General features: G+C 36.9%; 1 protein-coding gene across 10 annotated transcripts in view; it reads left to right on the top strand.

Annotated features, from left to right (window-relative positions):
* LOC309480498 (ankyrin repeat and SAM domain-containing protein 1A) overlaps positions 1-18,558 on the top strand; it is a 128,301-nt gene that overhangs the window by 100,231 nt on the left and 9,512 nt on the right. For all 10 annotated transcript variants that reach the window (XM_082145009.1, XM_082145010.1, XM_082145006.1 and 7 more), the window contains 9 exons: positions 2,775-2,873; positions 3,001-3,147; positions 5,205-5,312; positions 6,566-6,733; positions 6,809-6,946; positions 7,178-7,249; positions 10,040-10,126; positions 11,298-11,435; positions 13,140-13,304. In XM_082145009.1, coding sequence (XP_082001135.1) covers positions 2,775-2,873; positions 3,001-3,147; positions 5,205-5,312; positions 6,566-6,733; positions 6,809-6,946; positions 7,178-7,249; positions 10,040-10,126; positions 11,298-11,435; positions 13,140-13,304 — 1,122 coding nt within the window. The remainder of the gene's footprint in view (positions 1-2,774; positions 2,874-3,000; positions 3,148-5,204; positions 5,313-6,565; positions 6,734-6,808; positions 6,947-7,177; positions 7,250-10,039; positions 10,127-11,297; positions 11,436-13,139; positions 13,305-18,558) is intronic.

The raw sequence follows: 18,558 nt of genomic DNA on the forward strand, positions 1-18,558 counted from the left end.
TGCTTTTTGTTGTTAGTGTTTTATTGTTTTTTGTGTGTTTGGTTTTTTGATTTGTCTTTTTGTGTGTTATTTGGGTGAGGTTGTTTGGTTCTGTTTTGTTGGTTTGGAGTTTGCTTTTAGTTGCTAGTGTTTTATTGATTTTGTATTGATTTTGTATTGTTCGTATTGTTTGGTTTGGCTATTGTTTGATTTTGATTTGATTTTAGAAATAAAATGTTCTTGTTGAAGTGGGGATTGTGACTGAAGGATTGTGTTGCAGTGTGAATCTTTTGTAAGAATGGACTCTGAGTCTCTCAATCGGCACATGGGGTTGAAATTATGAAAAAAGGTTCAGAAAAGTGACATTAGTTAGCGAGAGAAAATCTGTAGTGTTAGTTTGCTGATGCTCTTTAGTTTGATAGTTGATTAGTTCGTTTCCAAATACTTTTTGGAGCCACTGAATGTACATCCTCCACTTGTTTCGTATTCAGTTGTCGCATAATCGCATTTGTAGAAAAGAATTATCCACATCTCTGTGTTGCACTCAGATTTGAGTCTTTACTGAAGGCTGATAATGGGAGGAGAAGAGTTAAGTGGAATAGAGAGCGAGATGAAAAGAGGACGGAGACAGATTGATCCACCTTAACCTTTCTGCATTCAGCCGCCGTTTCTTCACTCTAAATGATTTGGGCAGTTTTACTCGAACCTATTCCCCATCTGCCTCCCTCACTCAGTTTACCACAGGATGAGCAGATCTTGAAGTGGCTCAGATCGCTCATGCTGTGTGAGTGGAGTGAACGATGACGGACAGTGATGTGATTCGTCATGTTCATCAGAGCATTAGATGTCTCATATTTGATTCAGATCTGCAGATCCTTCATTGCACAGGACGTCTGTGATGATTACCCACTGCACTGTTTCCCTTCACCAGGCACAATTGTAGGACTTTACTCCATGTGTTTCCATTTCGTCTGTCCACCGAAGTGTAGTGTGAAGAGGGACCGCATCACAGCCGATCAGGACATTTTGTTTAGCTTTTTTATTGTTTTATTGATTTTTTTGAGTTTGCTTTGTGGTTTGCATTAAGTTGTTTGTATTATTGTTTTCATTTTGTATTTTGCTTTTTATTAGCGTTTTATTGGTTTTATTTTGTGTTGGTTTGGAGGTTTTGTTTTGTGTTTTTTATTTTTTTATTATTATTGATTTCATTTTGTGTTTTGCTTTTTGTTAGTGTATTATTGATTTTGTTTTGAGTTTTTTGTGGCTTGCATGTTTGTATTTTATTGGTTTTGTTTTGTGTATGGTTTGAGTTTGTTTTCTGGTTTGCTTTAAGTTGTTTGTTTTATTGGTTTAATTTTGTGTTGGTTTGGGTGTTTTGTTTTGTGTTTGTTTTATTGATTTAGTTGTTTGTATGTTTGGAGTTTTTGTTTTGTTTGTGGTTTTCTCTTTGTTTTAATTGGTTTTTGTGTGTGTTTTGAGGTTCGCTTTGTGGTTTGTTTTTGGTTGTTTGTATTATTTGTTTAATTTTGTGTTTTGCCTTTTGTTAGCATTTTATTGGTTTTGTTTTGTTTGTTTGGAGTAGTTTGTGGCTTGTTTGTGTTTTATTGGTTTTATTTTGTTTAGAGTTTTTGATTTGTGCTTTTATGGTTTGTATTTATTATTTATTGGTTTTATTAATTGTTGTGCTTGTTTGGAGGTTTTGTTTTTGGTTGTTTGTATTATTGGTTTTGTTTTATTATTGTTTGGAGTTTTGTTTGTTTGTTTGTTTGTTTGTTTGTTTTTACTTTGTTTGATTTGGTTTGTTATGATTTGACGTTATTGTTTCACGGATTGTGACTGAAGTATTGTGTTTCAGTGTTTATATTTGCTAGCATGGACTCTCAGCACATAACGACAGCCGGTGCTTCACAGAATACACTGTAGAAATGCGTGTTGGACACTAAATGTGCCAGTTCACTGTAAATCACAGTTCACTTCATTGTAGATCTCAAAACACTACCACTCCACTTGCGGTAAATTCTTATCATCATCTGTTTGTCATGTTTATCATATTTTAGACACAGTTTCAAGGCTATTTAATACAGTGACCCTTCAGGTGCAGGAAGGGTTATACACAGTGTGTCCTCTTTAAATGCATTAGTTGTGTATAAAGGGACTGCGAGGCCTGATGGAAAAACTATTTTCTCTCTCTCTCTCTCTCTCTCTCTCTCTCTCTCTCTCTCTCTCTCTCTCTCTCTCTCTCTCTCTCTCTCTCTCTCTCTCTCTCTCTCTCTGTGTTTAAGGTCTCGTTGTAAGATCAGCACCTCACATTGCTCTCTGCGCCGTCTTGCATCGATCGGTCAGATGCCGCTGTGTTAGATGTACTGCGTTTAGAGTATATGGCACTGATCAATAAAGAAACATGAAACACGCGCACTCATACAAACAGTGTGAGATGTGCGCCGTCTCTGTCCAACCTGATAATATTTTGTGTCCTTAATCCATAAAGTGAAAACATACCGTATCATTGTTGAAGAAGTAAAGGTGGTTCAGTGACCAAAACGTAAGCTGCCGTTCTGCAGTGGTGTTCTGCAGTACGTTGAATTAAACCTTGTGTGTGTTCAGACAAAAGACACATTGACCGAGTGGAGCACTATTGCCCTTCAGTATTGATATTGAGTTGTGTATTTGGGTCTTTTGTTGTGGTGTTGTGTATGTTGTAATCTAATCTAAACAAAATCACATTTTGTGAACATTAAAACACACAAAGAAAGAAAGGATCTTTCCCAGTATGTCTAACGGTTGTGTTTGTGTAGGGAAATGATGTAATGGAAGAGCAAGATCTGAGAGAAATCGGCATCACGGATCCGGGACATCGCAGGAAGATCATCAGCGCTGCACGTTCTTTACCAAAGGTCAGTCTAAAATCATCCGTTACATGCTAAGATGGCCTTTTATCACTTGTGACTTTATCAGGATCATCTTATGAGAGGTCCATCATTGTAATAATCTCTTGTGTTTATCTGTACTGGTTTTGTGCAGGTGAAAGCGTTGGGCTGTGACGGCAGCACGTCCCTCTCCTCGTGGCTGGACGTCCTGGGTCTTCAGGAATACCTGCACAACTTCATGTCCAGCGGCTATCGCACGCTAGAGTGTGTGAAGAACCTGTGGGAGCTGGAGATCGTTAATGTGAGGACAGCGGCATACATTCAGACATTTACAGTCGTCAGGAAAGACTGCTATTTTTGTTTGTTAGTTTTTATATGAAGTATCAGTAACACTTTACTGCTTCACTACTTTATTAACATTAAGTAACTATTAAAATAATCATAGTTAAAGGAATAGTTCACTTCAAAATGAAAATTCTGTCATCATTTACTGTTTCAAATCTGTATGAATTTCTTTCTTCTGTTGAACACAAAGAAAGATATTTTGAAGGGGGAAAAATACTATGGAAGTCAATTGGGTCCAACAACTTGTTTGTTTCAAAATATCTTCTTTTGTTTTCAACAGAAGAAAGAAATTCATACAGATTTGAAACAGTAAATGATGACAGAATTTTCATTTTGAAGTGAACTATTCCTTTAATGTTAATTTTAAAATGATTAAAATCAAAAGTTTTGTCTTTTAATACTATTTCATGAACCTGAACTAACAATGAACAGTTGTATTTTTATTAACTGTCATTAACAAAGAGTAACACATTTATTGCTCATTGTTAATGTATTAACCAATGTTAACTAATTGTAACTTGACCTTATTGTAAAATAATACAAAAGTATTATTATTTACATATTGGCTTTTATTTTATTTGTAAAAGTAATTTAATTACTTGTTTCTGAATTAAGGCCCGTTCACACCAAGGACAACTATAGGATATATAGGATAAAGATTCTAAAAGTCATTCTCAATATTAAAGATTAAAGGTACAATATGTAAGATTTCACAAAAAATCACTTGCACAGTGTGATATAATTCCTGCAGATGTGTACTTAAAATATCCCAAAAGTTCCCAAAGATTTTTAATTTCAGAGAAATTCCCATTTTAAAAAGTGCCCGTCCCTGTTCACCGTCGCCTGTCAATGACGTAATATCCGCGTTATCCCTAGTTTCCGCTCATACCGTCATAGTAACCATGGCGACAGACGTGGACAACTGCGTAATGCGTAACGTCTAGCAGCACATTGTTATTGTTTCGTTCAAACATTATGGACCATGGCAAGCAGACTTTGGGACAAAAGGATAGAACTAAAACGAGGATCAATATCAGCGTGGCGTTTTCGAGATGCCGAGAGCATAAGGTCCGCGACTAACTTCGAATTGACACATGCCGCTCTTGCATGTACTTTATTAGACAGGTGAGCAAATGTACATAAAACAAATCAATGTTTTATAGCTCAACATGATGAAATGTTAGAATATGATCAATATGTTATTCTAATGTTGATCTAGCTTACTGCTAGTCTCATACAGACAAACTAACACAGAATAACATTATAACTTTCAACACACTCAAATGCAGTTTAATGTGATAGTGTAACGTTAGACCAAGCGAAACAGCGCTGCGTTACCTCACAAGTTTCATTTGTCTAATAAACTGACCTGTGTGAGAAGTAAATCAGCACTTGCCGGTAGTTCGGTTGAATGAAACGTCCTCATTCCTTTATATCCGCGGGACTCGCGTGTGGCGCTGATATCTGTCACTCATTAGCAGTCGCGCCCTGCCTCATACCTCATGTTAAAAAACATGAATGTTTTCACTCATCCATAAACATTATTAGATCCGTTAGCATAGCGACAAGCTCCATTATTCCGCTTACCACTGCGTTATCAACCTACACATTTGTTATTGTAAAAGGTTAGCGACCCCTAGCGGTGAAAAAATTACATATTGTAGCTTTAAAGAATAGCGGAGTTCACACCACCACTATAACCGTAATGGCACAGAAGAACAACATCATTGCATTCACTTTCAAAAAAATTTTTTTCAGCTGACGAACGATAAAAACATGGACAGCCAATCAGAATCCATCCTGCTTTAACGAGCTCGAGCATTTAAAGCGACAGACGACAAAACTGCAGCGTGCGCTTATAATAAACAGAATAATATTGTCCGCTGGTGTGGACACTAATGTATTTATCGTTATCTTTAAAGTTATCGTTCTTGGTGTGAATGGGCCTATTCAGGGTATTTACGTTGCTTTCTGGAGTTTAATTTTGTTTGTGTGTGTTTTGTGCACATGTAGGTGCTGAAGATCACGTTGTTGGGCCACAGGAAAAGGATCATCGCATCGTTAGCTGAGCGGCCCTATGAGGAGCCGCCGGTTAAACCTCCTCGCCTCTCTCAGATCAGAGTAAGTGCTGCGGTGTACAGTAACACGGACAGACCTCAGGCGGAGGGACAGAATTACACTTTGTTCAGTGTTGCATTGCAAGTTTTGTATTTTTTTCTCATAACATTGATTCAAGTCCATTTTACTGATATGTAATTAATGCAATTTTAGTTGACTGTAATGAAAAATGTGTCAAACTATAACAGATCTAACTTTGATCTATAAATGTATTAATTTAAATGCGTCAAAGAAATGTTTTGTTCGCGAGTTTGTTTCATTGTTATTTTGCAGTGTTGTTTTCATATTTTTTACAGTAGTTTATTGGCATCTTTCATCTGGTCTTCTTTATCAATGACAAAAAAATTAATAAGAAATTAAATAGATTAGTCAGTTATTGCATTTAATAGATTTTTCTTTTTTTTCCCCTTTTTTTGTGTTGTTTAATTTAATTAGTGATTCTACATTTAAATATTGATGATTACAAGTTTGGGGGAAATGCGACTAATCACAGCAAATTGTGCGATTAATTAGTTAATTTTCTTTTATCGATTCCCAGCCCTAATTAATACTAATGCCATGTCTTATTTTCACAAACCATGCCTTTTAGAGTTTGTGTCCATGTATTTTGATGTCCAGATGTGTTTTTTAAGTTTTCTCTGTTGACTTTTGCAACTCAAACAGCAGCTTGACTGCAGTTCTGTCCCTTACAGAAGGATATTGGCTGAATCTCACAATCAAATTGGTCATATCTTACCCTCCCAAAAAAACAAACAATAGATTATATTTTGCATGAATAAAAACAGAAGCACATTTTAAGGACCTTTAAGAATTGATGCATAATTGTTTTTGAAATAAAGAAAAAAAAAACGTATTCATTTAAATATTTTTATTTAAAATAAACTAAAACAATATTTAATTAAAAATAAATGTATTTAGTTTAGCATTAATGTGCTATCCCGCTCCCGCTGTAAATGTGCGGGAAGATGTTTGCCATGACACTTCCTCCGCTGACACACCCAGGTAGAGAACAGTTTGCCTCATTGAATGGATGGTACTTCAGTCCCTCTGAAATTTGGCATCAGCCCTGATTATAGTCTATAACAAAGTGCAGAATACTGGAATTCTCTCTCTCTCTCTCTCTCTCTCTCTCTCTCTCTCTCTCTCTCTCTCTCTCTCTCTCTCTCTCTCTCTCTCTCTCTCTCTCTCTCTCTCATTTATGAGGAAGCACATCTTCCCTGTTGGCTGATCGCCCTCATTGAACACTTCTTTTGCAGTGTCAGGATCTCGTGTCCCAGACCTCGTCTCCTCTCAGTCACTCAGACTCCTACACACGTTCTATGGATCCGCTGTTGCCCGCAGGGGATTCTGGGAGGAGGAGAGGACCCGACTCGGAGTATGACGCGGCCACCCGACAGCGGCCCAACGACAGAACACAACCACAAGTGAGTCAAACTCAGCGATTCCTTCCGCTTCTGCTCAGATGAGGTTTATCCTAAAAGAGTTCTTCCTCCCTGAAGGAGAAATATGAGGAACGTCAGCGGGAACCTCGTCTGACCTTACGACCCCCGAGTCTGGCGGCTCCGTACACACCGGTCCAGAGCTGGCACCACCAGCCCGAGAAGCTCATCTTTGAGTCGTGCGGTTACGAGGCCAATGTAATCATATTTCTATCAGCCTCTCTTTATAAAATCATTATTCCCTTGATGGTGTTTAGATGTGATTTTGCCAGACCTACTGAAATCTCTCTCTCTCTCTCTCTTTCTCTCTCTCTCTCTTTCTCTCTCTCTCTCTCTCTCTCTCTCTCTCTCTCTCTCTCTCTCTCTCTCTCTCTCTCTCTCTCTCTCTCTCTCTCTCTTCTCTCTCTCTCTCTCTCTCTCTCTCTCCAGTATCTGGGCTCGATGCTCATTAAAGAACTAAGAGGAACGGAGTCAACGCAGGACGCCTGTGCTAAAATGAGGGTAGGTGTTCACTGAGGTGTTCTTCAGCCAGTGAGAGCTCAAGGTCTCTCCTGTGAGCGTCTCGCCAGGACACTGAGATCATCATTATATTTTGGAACGGGCAGCAAGCAGCACTGTCAGGGAAAACTGCCACCCATGCGAGTCCTCTACAGGACACTAGCGCAAAAATAGACCGTTTCATAATAGATACAGAGGTCTGTCCAGAAAGTGGAAAATTAACTTCTCTCTGTGTGTGTGTGTGTGTGTGTGTGTGTGTGTGTGTGTGTGTGTGTGTGCCAGACTGCAGATTTGCACTTTAAAGGCTGCTTTTGATAAGCAGTCATGTACGTTCGGGTTTAAATGGTTAAATAATTCAGCAGAACTGTTTGCTCAGCCGGTCACTGCAGAGATGTAGTCAGATTGAGCAGTCGGGCCAGAGTGATGCTTTTAATCAGGAGAGCCAGCCAGAGGAAGAAAAAAAACTGTTTTCTTTACTAAACTGTTTTCTTTACTAAGTAAATGATAAAAGAAGGGCATTGGGATGTATGAAGGGATGTATGTCCTTTGAATATTAGCACTGGCTATTGGTGAATCTTACAATGAAACTGGTCGTATTTAATATTTCAATCTTAAAAATAAATAAATTAAAATATATGTTGGATCAAGAAAAGAAAATAATCACATTTTACATAATAATAATAATTATAATAAAACGGTAATAATAATGACCTCATTCACGCACGTTTGAGCTTCTGTTTTTAATGGCGGTTGGCAAACCCACTTGACGGAGCACACGCCACCTACAGGCCGACACCTGCGTGACAGCAGACGTGAAATAAAGGATCAGGCTTAGGATAGCCAATACCGATCTGTTAAAAAATGCCGAATCGGCCCCAATATCGATCCTTGAGGTTGACTCGGGTCACCCCTAATTTAAATACTGTAAAGTCATCATTCAGCTAATGTTTGCTAATGAACCCCAAGCTACTCAAGAACTACTGTTTTACTTTCATGAGAACTTTAGGACAAAATGAATGGTCGACCGATATATCGGACAATATTTGGTGTTTTTTAATTCAGCATCAGGACGTGTGTCAGACCGAAACCGGTCCGTGCGAATCGGATACGAACAGGAGAGCGAGTTCTGCTGTCACTGGAGACGCACCATCAACAAACTTTATTTCAAACTATGCTGCACTTTTCCCAGTTGCCCACCTTGTCATATTCAATCTGGTTTCCGACCGCATCACAGCACAGAGACAGCGCTCATAAAGATAATAAACGATATTCGCTTAAATACTGATTCAGGCAAATTATCAGTGCTGGTACTACTCGACCTCAGTGCTGCATTTGACACTGTCAATCATAACATACTTCTTGACAGGCTGGAAAACTGGGTGGGGCTTTCTGGGATAGTCCTAAAATGGTTCAGGTCATACTTAGATGAGAGAGGTTATTATGTGAGTATAGGAGACCATAAGTCTGAGTGGACATCCATGACATGCGGAGTCCTTCAAGGCTCAATTCTTGCGCCACTCCTGTTCAACCTGTATATGCTCCCAATGAGCCAAATAATGAGAAAGAACCAAATCGCTTACCACAGCTATGCAGACGACACACAGCTGTACTTAGCCCTATCGCCTAACGATTACAGCCCCATTGACTCCCTGTGCCAATGCATTGATGAAGTCAACAGTTGGATGTGTCAAAACTTTCTTCAGTTAAACAAAGATAAAACTGAAGTCATTGCATTTGGAAACAAAGATGAGGTTCTCAAGGTGAACGCATACCTTCACTCCAGGGGTCAAACAACTAAAAATCAAGTCCGGAATCTTGGTGTGACACTAGAGTCAGACCTTAGTTTCAGTAGTCATGTCAAAGCAATAACTAAATCAGCATATACTATCATCTAAAAAATATTGCAAGAATTAGATGCTTTGTTTCCAGACAAGACTTAGAGAAACTTGTGCATGCTTTCATCACCAGCAGGGTGGATTATTGTAATGGACTCCTCACTGGCCTTTCCAAAAAGACCATAAGACAGTTGCAGCTCATACAGAACGCTGCCGCCAGGATTCTGAGCAGAACCAGAAAATATGAACATATCACACCAGTCCTCAGGTCTCTACACTGGCTCCCAGTTAGATTTAGGATTGATTTTAAAGTATTATTACTGGTATATAAATCATTCAATGGCCTAGGACCTCAATACATTGCAGATATGCTCACTGAATATAAACCCAACAGATCACTCAGATCATTAGGATCATATCAGCTAGAAATACCAAGGGTTCACTCTAAACATGGTGAGTCTGCTTTTAGCTATTATGCCAGCCGCAGCTGGAACCAGCTTCCAGAAGAGATCAGATGTGCTCCTACAGTGGTCACATTCAAATCCAGACTCAAAACACTTCTGTTTAGCTGTGCATTTACTGAATGAGCACTGTGCCACTGTTCGTCCGACTGTACTGTACTGTATTTCATTTTATTTTTCTAAACTGTTTTAATTATTCTTATTTCTTTTTATTATTTAAATTTCTTCTATGTAAAGCACTTTGAATTGCCATTGTGTATGAAATGTGCTATATAAATAAACTTGCCTTGCCTTGCCTAATGTAATTTTCACTGTGTGCTGCATGTAAAATTAGTGTCTTTATTTGAAAAAATATGATTCCCAGTGCTCAAATTTTCCAGATTAATGAGTGTCCTGTTGGTTACAGTGTTATAACGAAATGGTAATAAAAATGTTGTGGTGAAATATTTGGGGCATTATATTCACAACCCTTCTATAATTCTCTCTCTCTCTCTCAGAGGTCGACAGAACAGATGAGGAAGATCCCCACCATCGTCCTCTCCATCACGTACAAGGGTGTGAAATTCATCGATGCTGCCAACAAGGTGATGACATCATCCTCCTCTGTCGTTCGCCCCGGGCAGGCAGATAAACAGCCGCTCGTTAAACTGAAACCCCTCTGGCTCATGGGACATCTCTGTGGGGGAGGGGGGTGGTGCTGTGTTCTCATCACGTCACATGACTGATAAACTCAGACTTATTGAGTGACTCCTGGCTGATCCTGAGCTCTGAGTCCTTTTCGCTTTGCTAAAGGTCACGGGTGTCTGAAGGGGCTCCTGATTATATTTATTCATATTCATTAAAGTTTTAAGTTGTTTTGATCCTGTAGACACTGCATTGACGTTAATCTGTAATTGTTGTTATAATTATTAAAATGATGCTTGACATTAACATTTTTGCTCATCAGCCACTGTAGCAACTGGTTTTCTAAAGTTATTCGCCACTCAGCATTTCCACTGGCCCCAATTCTGACATCGATACCATGGGGGAAAACTGCCATTTAGATATTTTTAACATTATCTCACAATTTGTCAGCAGGTTTATTAGGCTGCTGTCCCTTTAAGACCTGACGCACGGATCCATTACACTGATACACATGCGTTTTCTTTCTCATCTGTTTACATTCACTTAAAACATATCTGACTGTGTTTACGCGAATACTGGCCAAGACCATTTTGACATTATTTTGTGTCTTTGACTGTTTTAGCGAAAAATAACTCAATTTAGTGCTGAGAGGCGGCTTTATGTAGTAAAATTATGTGCAATACACGCAATCCCTCTGTGAAAGCCCTGTAACAGGAACAATATTCATCCGGAGCAAATGAAACGAGTGAGTGAGTGGAGGCGGGTTTGTGTGTCACTCGCTGTCGGAGAGATGAGAGAGAGAGAGAGAGAGAGCTGCTGGTCTCCTGTGTCTATTCTGTGGAAAATGAGTGTTGGAAACGTTTCAGATATTTCAGTATCGATATTGAAAAATCTATACTTTGGACAATACTACATTGCCATAGTTTATTATTTCAGATGCATTTTTAAAAGACTACAATTGAAAAATGTATATATTATATATAAAATTCAAGCCGCCAGCGTGACAAGTAGGACTGACTGAAATACACACGCTTTTGGCGGGTGTTGATGTCATATATATATATATATAGTGTTTCTGTGATTGCTGTTCAGGCTCTGTCTCCTAATATGATCTTGGTTTTGTGTGTGCAGAACATCATCGCAGAACATGAGATCCGGAACATCTCGTGTGCGGCTCAGGACCCTGAGGACCTCTGCACCTTCGCTTACATCACTAAAGATCTGCAGAGCAGCCATCATTACTGCCATGTGTTCAGCACCGTAGACGTGGTGAGACAAACATGACCAGCGCTTCAGGGGTTCTCAACGGTTGGGCTTCAGTTTCAGATGCTGATTTACAGAACTTCTGCAAAGAAAGCTGTCTGTCGTGACCCATTTGAGAAGCACTGCTCATAGTCATAATTTGTTCTCGACATCACAAGTGTATTTTTCTCTCTCTCTCTCTCTCTCTCTCTCTCTCTCTCTCTCTCTCTCTCTCTCTCTCTCTCTCTCTCTCTCTCTCTCTCTCTCTCTCTCTCTCTCTCTCTCTCTGGCTGTGTGCCAGGACTCTGATAGTATCACAGAGTTTTATAGGAGAGTTTGTGAGCCCATTAAAGTAACATTGATCATACAGCTGCCTGAATGATACAGACACACTAGACCTTGAATACTTACAGCCAGACTCTAGTAGCGCTGCAATTAATGATTCATTTGATAGTTCACAAATCAAGCCATTATTAGAACTGATAATTGACTATTCAGGTGATTCATAAATAGCTATAAGCTTTTACTTTTGAGTTATGGAGGTTATATTAGGCATGCAATAATTAACAATAAAGACAACAAAACCATCTTTTGAAAATAGATTTTAGTTTCTTTTTTAAAATGAAAAGTGCGATTTTAAGTTTTGATAAAGTGAATGTATAGACATTTGTCATGAAATATTTAAATTTGAACTATATGTTCGGTAACACTTTACAATAAGGTTTCATTAGTTAACATTAGTTAACTATTTGAGTTAACAAGAACTAAGAATGAACAATACTACTTCAACAATACTACATTTATTCATTTTAGTTAATATTAATTTCAAAATGTACTAATACATTATTAAAATCAAATGTATTTGTTAACATTAGTTAATGCACTGTGAACTAACATGAACGAACAATAAACGACTTTTTGTTAACTATGTAATGCTCATTGTCAGTTCATGTTAGTTAATACATTAATGTTAACAAATGAAACCTTATTGTAAAGTGTTATCAAATGTTCTTATGAACTTTATATTCATCAAAGAATCCTAAAAAATGGATCAGTTTCCACAAAAAAATTAAGCAGCACTACTGTTTCAACACTGATAACAACAACAACAATAATAATAATAATAAATGTTTCTTTATCAAATCAGCATATTAGAATGAATTCTGAAGGATCATGTGACTGAAGTAATGATGCTGAAATGCAACTTTGATCACAAGAATAAATTACATTTAAAAATATATTACAATAGAATACAATGGAAGCATGTTTCTGCCACACAATAAAAAATAAAGGTAATTCTGACTTTTTTTTCAGTCATAATGTGATATAAACTCACAACTGAGAGTTATAAAATCTGAATTGTGAGATATAAACTCATAAAATATGTGCGTCGCACTTCACGGCGTCTCATAGATGCACAGAGAAATGCTGCTTATGTCCCTTTTTAGAGACTCCATGATGTCTAATGTGCAATTATGTGAAAAGCTGCTCTTCATTTCACTACTTGACATAACTAAGCTTTCCATTACACACTTTATGAGTTAAAATGCCTCTTAAGTGCAGTATAATGGTGGAGGCTTGTAGAAATGTACTGATGTATGACTGTTGATGAGGCTATTTAAGAAACCTCTGAAGATGGATCGAGGTCATTTGAGCTCTTTGATAATTTCTTAATTGCTGTTTAAGCACTCCATCATCATAGTTAATCGCTGCGTGTCCACCTCCCGTCAGAACCTGACCTACGAGATCATCCTGACGCTGGGACAGGCGTTTGAAGTGGCCTATCAGCTGGCACTGCAGGCCCAGAGGACCAGACAGCAGCAGAACACCGAGATCATCGAGACCAAGAGCAGCAGACCCACGCCCAAACCACGAGGGAGCATGCGCAAGTCAGGGGTGAGAACACACACACACACACACACACACATCCTGAGCCCTGGAACAACCCACCGGTTCCTAAACAGCTTCCTCCAGTCAGGCTGCACAGGTTTTTACCAGTTGTGCTAAAGGTTAAACGTTAGAGTCGATATTTTGGTCCGATTTCTGATTTTACACCATGTTAGACTTGTGGTTAGTTTGTTTAGATGTCAGTCAGACGGTCTCTTCCTGTTTTTCATCTTCATACCAAACTTTAAATCCTGTCTGGCTAGAGCTCTTTAGTGGCTGTTTGAACACATTCGACCACATGTTACACTACGAAAGCAATCCGGTCGAATGTGTTTTCAACTCCCTCTGGAAGTGATGGAAAGTGGATCGACCAAAATATCTTAATATCTAAATGGTAAATGGGTCTAAGTGGGCAGTTTCTAGCCAGAATACGCCGTCAATACATGAGCTACATGAACATACGCAAAGATTAAAAGCTAACTCTCCTAATTATTATAAGTATTCGACTAATATAATTTGCTCTATATTTGAAAGTTAGATGTAGTGTTGTCAAAAGTACTGACTTCGGTACCAAGTCGGTACTGAAATTGTAAAATGTGACGATACCAGCATTTCCATCTAGCATTTTGAGCGGATTCTTAAACGCCTCTGATTGGCCATTGTGTTCACTCGCTCAACATATGTCTCTGATTGGCTCAACGCTTTCAAAACATGTTGTAAATGGACATCTTTGATGTTCTTCATTGAGCGCTTGCACAGATACACACGAGAGCGTTTAAAAGATCCCTAATATATCCACTGATAGACGCCTGCTTTCAAACGCTGCATCAATCGTAAAAACAGAAAACACATAAACCCACTGCTGAGTCCTAGAGCTCAATGATCCTCCCAAAGCCCATCTGTCTGTGTCTGCATTTGTAGTCCAGTCACTGCTTAATGTTTACATGTTTCTTTGGTTTCATCCTCTCAGTTCAGCTTCACCTTGCTGTATTCTTGTTCTAATTATTCTTTACACTTTCCAGTGCTCAGTTTCCATCTTCCCTTCATCCAGCTCGTCCTATATTGACCTTGCCACTTCAATAGCTCCAATTCCCATGGTTCCTCTCTTTCTATGACTTACTGGCAGATCCATATCTAGCCCACGTTTGCTGTAGTGTAACGGATGTTTATTTACCAGTGCTTTGACAAGTACGTATAGTGCTGTGGAGCCCCCTGCTGGTGCTGTGAGGAAGCACACATTCAGATGAGGCTGTGAGCGCTAGATTACATACTTTTTATCATATAGGTTAGTTTAGAGACCATAAAGACTTTTTATTTCAAATAAATGCTATTATTTTAAAGTTTCTATGGCTTGTTTCCGCCACAGAATAAAAATAAAAAAGGTAATTGGGACTTTTTATCTCATAATTCTGACTTTTTTTCTCACAATTGCGAGTTTACATCTCAGAATTGCGAGATATATAGTCAGAATTGCGAGATATAAAGTCAGAATTGAGAGATATAAAGTCAGAATTGCGAGATATAAAGTCAGAATTGCGAGATATAAAGTCAGAATTGCGAGATATATAGTCAGAATTGAGAGATATAAAGTCAGAATTGAGAGATATATAGTCAGAATTGAGAGATATATAGTCAGAATTGAGAGATATAAAGTCAGAATTGAGAGATATAAAGTCAGAATTGCGAGATATATAGTCAGAATTGAGAGATATAAAGTCAGAATTGAGAGATATAAAGTCAGAAAGGCGAGATATAAAGTCAGAATTGAGAGAGATATATAGTCAGAATTGCGAGATATATATAGTCAGAATTGCGAGATATAGTCAGAATTGCGAGATATAAAGTCAGAATTGAGAGATATAAAGTCAGAATTGAGAGATATAAAGTCAGAAAGGCGAGATATAAAGTCAGAATTGCGAGATATAAAGTCAGAATTGCGAGATATATATATAGTCAGAATTGCGAGATATATATAGTCAGAATTGCGAGATATAAAGTCAGAATTGAGAGATATAAAGTCAGAATTGAGAGATATAGTCAGAATTGAGAGATATATAGTCAGAATTGCGAGATATAAAGTCAGAATTGCGAGATATAAAGTCAGAATTGCGAGATATAAAGTCAGAATTGCGAGATATAAAGTCAGAATTGCGAGATATAAAGTCAGAATTGCGAGATATATATAGTCAGAATTGCGAGATATATATATAGTCAGAATTGCGAGATATAAAGTCAGAATTGCGAGATATAAAGTCAGAATTGAGAGATATATAGTCAGAATTGCGAGATATAAAGTCAGAATTGAGAGATATAAAGTCAGAATTGCGAGATATAAAGTCAGAATTGCGAGATATATATAGTCAGAATTGCGAGATATATATATAGTCAGAATTGCGAGATATAAAGTCAGAATTGCGAGATATAAAGTCAGAATTGAGAGATATATAGTCAGAATTGCGAGATATAAAGTCAGAATTGAGAGATATAAAGTCAGAATTGAGAGATATAAAGTCAGAATTGCGAGATATATATATAGTCAGAATTGCGAGATATATATATAGTCAGAATTGCGAGATATAAAGTCAGAATTGCGAGATATAAAGTCAGAATTGCGAGATATATATAGTCAGAATTGCGAGATATATAGTCAGAATTGGGAGATATAAAGTCATAATTGAGAGATATAAAGTCATAATTGAGAGATATAAAGTCATAATTGAGAGATATAAAGTCAGAATTGAGAGATATAAAGTCAGAATTGAGAGATATAAAGTCAGAATTGAGAGATATAAAGTCAGAATTGAGAGATATAAAGTCAGAATTGAGAGATATAAAGTCAGAATTGCGAGATATATATAGTCAGAATTGCGAGATATATAAAGTCAGAATTGAGAGATATAAAGTCAGAATTGAGAGATATAAAGTCAGAATTGAGAGATATAAAGTCAGAATTGAGAGATATAAAGTCAGAAAGGCGAGATATAAAGTCAGAATTGAGAGATATATAGTCAGAATTGGGAGATATAAAGTCATAATTGAGAGATATAAAGTCATAATTGAGAGATATAAAGTCAGAATTGGGAGATATAAAGTCAGAATTGAGAGATATAAAGTCAGAATTGAGAGATATAAAGTCAGAATTGAGAGATATAAAGTCATAATTGAGAGATATAAAGTCAGAATTGAGAGATATAAAGTCATAATTGGGAGATATAAAGTCAGAATTGGGAGATATAAAGTCAGAATTGAGAGATATAAAGTCAGAATTGAGAGATATAAAGTCAGAATTGCGAGATATATAGTCAGAATTGAGAGATATAAAGTCAGAATTGAGAGATATAAAGTCAGAAAGGCGAGATATAAAGTCAGAATTGCGAGATATAAAGTCAGAATTGAGAGATATAAAGTCAGAATTGAGAGATATATAGTCAGAATTGAGAGATATATAGTCAGAATTGCGAGATATAAAGTCAGAATTGCGAGATATAAAGTCAGAATTGCGAGATATAAAGTCAGAATTGCGAGATATAAAGTCAGAATTGCGAGATATAAAGTCAGAATTGCGAGATATAAAGTCAGAATTGCGAGATATATAGTCAGAATTGAGAGATATATAGTCAGAATTGCGAGATATAAAGTCAGAATTGCGAGATATAAAGTCAGAATTGCGAGATATATAGTCAGAATTGAGAGAGATATATAGTCAGAATTGCGAGATATATATAGTCAGAATTGCGAGATATAGTCAGAATTGAGAGATATAAAGTCAGAATTGCGAGATATATAGTCAGAATTGAGAGATATAAAGTCAGAATTGAGAGATATAAAGTCAGAAAGGCGAGATATAAAGTCAGAATTGCGAGATATAAAGTCAGAATTGAGAGATATAAAGTCAGAATTGAGAGATATATAGTCAGAATTGAGAGATATATAGTCAGAATTGCGAGATATAAAGTCAGAATTGCGAGATATAAAGTCAGAATTGCGAGATATAAAGTCAGAATTGCGAGATATAAAGTCAGAATTGCGAGATATAAAGTCAGAATTGCGAGATATAAAGTCAGAATTGCGAGATATATATAGTCAGAATTGCGAGATATATATATAGTCAGAATTGCGAGATATAAAGTCAGAATTGAGAGATATAAAGTCAGAATTGAGAGATATAAAGTCAGAATTGAGAGATATAAAGTCAGAATTGAGAGATATATAGTCAGAATTGCGAGATATAAAGTCAGAATTGAGAGATATAAAGTCAGAATTGAGAGATATAAAGTCAGAATTGCGAGATATATATAGTCAGAATTGCGAGATATATATATAGTCAGAATTGCGAGATATAAAGTCAGAATTGCGAGATATAAAGTCAGAATTGCGAGATATAAAGTCAGAATTGAGAGATATAAAGTCAGAATTGAGAGATATAAAGTCAGAATTGAGAGATATAAAGTCAGAATTGCGAGATATATATATAGTCAGAATTGCGAGATATATATATAGTCAGAATTGCGAGATATAAAGTCAGAATTGCGAGATATAAAGTCAGAATTGCGAGATATATATAGTCAGAATTGCGAGATATATAGTCAGAATTGGGAGATATAAAGTCATAATTGAGAGATATAAAGTCAGAATTGAGAGATATAAAGTCAGAATTGAGAGATATAAAGTCAGAATTGAGAGATATAAAGTCAGAATTGCGAGATATAAAGTCAGAATTGCGAGATATATATAGTCAGAATTGCGAGATATATAGTCAGAATTGTGAGATATATAGTCAGAATTGAGAGATATAAAGTCAGAATTGAGAGATATAAAGTCAGAATTGAGAGATATAAAGTCAGAATTGAGAGATATAAAGTCAGAAAGGCGAGATATAAAGTCAGAATTGAGAGATATATAGTCAGAATTGGGAGATATAAAGTCAGAATTGAGAGATATAAAGTCAGAATTGAGAGATATAAAGTCAGAATTGGGAGATATAAAGTCAGAATTGAGAGATATAAAGTCATAATTGAGAGATATAAAGTCATAATTGAGAGATATAAAGTCAGAATTGAGAGATATAAAGTCAGAAAGGCGAGATATAAAGTCAGAATTGAGAGATATAAAGTCAGAATTGAGAGATATAAAGTCAGAATTGGGAGATATAAAGTCAGAATTGAGAGATATAAAGTCAGAATTGAGAGATATAAAGTCAGAATTGAGAGATATAAAGTCATAATTGAGAGATATAAAGTCAGAATTGAAAGATATAAAGTCA

Source organism: Leuciscus leuciscus (genome assembly GCF_965113295.1).
Source record: "Leuciscus leuciscus genome assembly, chromosome: 18".
NCBI lineage: Eukaryota > Metazoa > Chordata > Actinopteri > Cypriniformes > Leuciscidae > Leuciscus > Leuciscus leuciscus.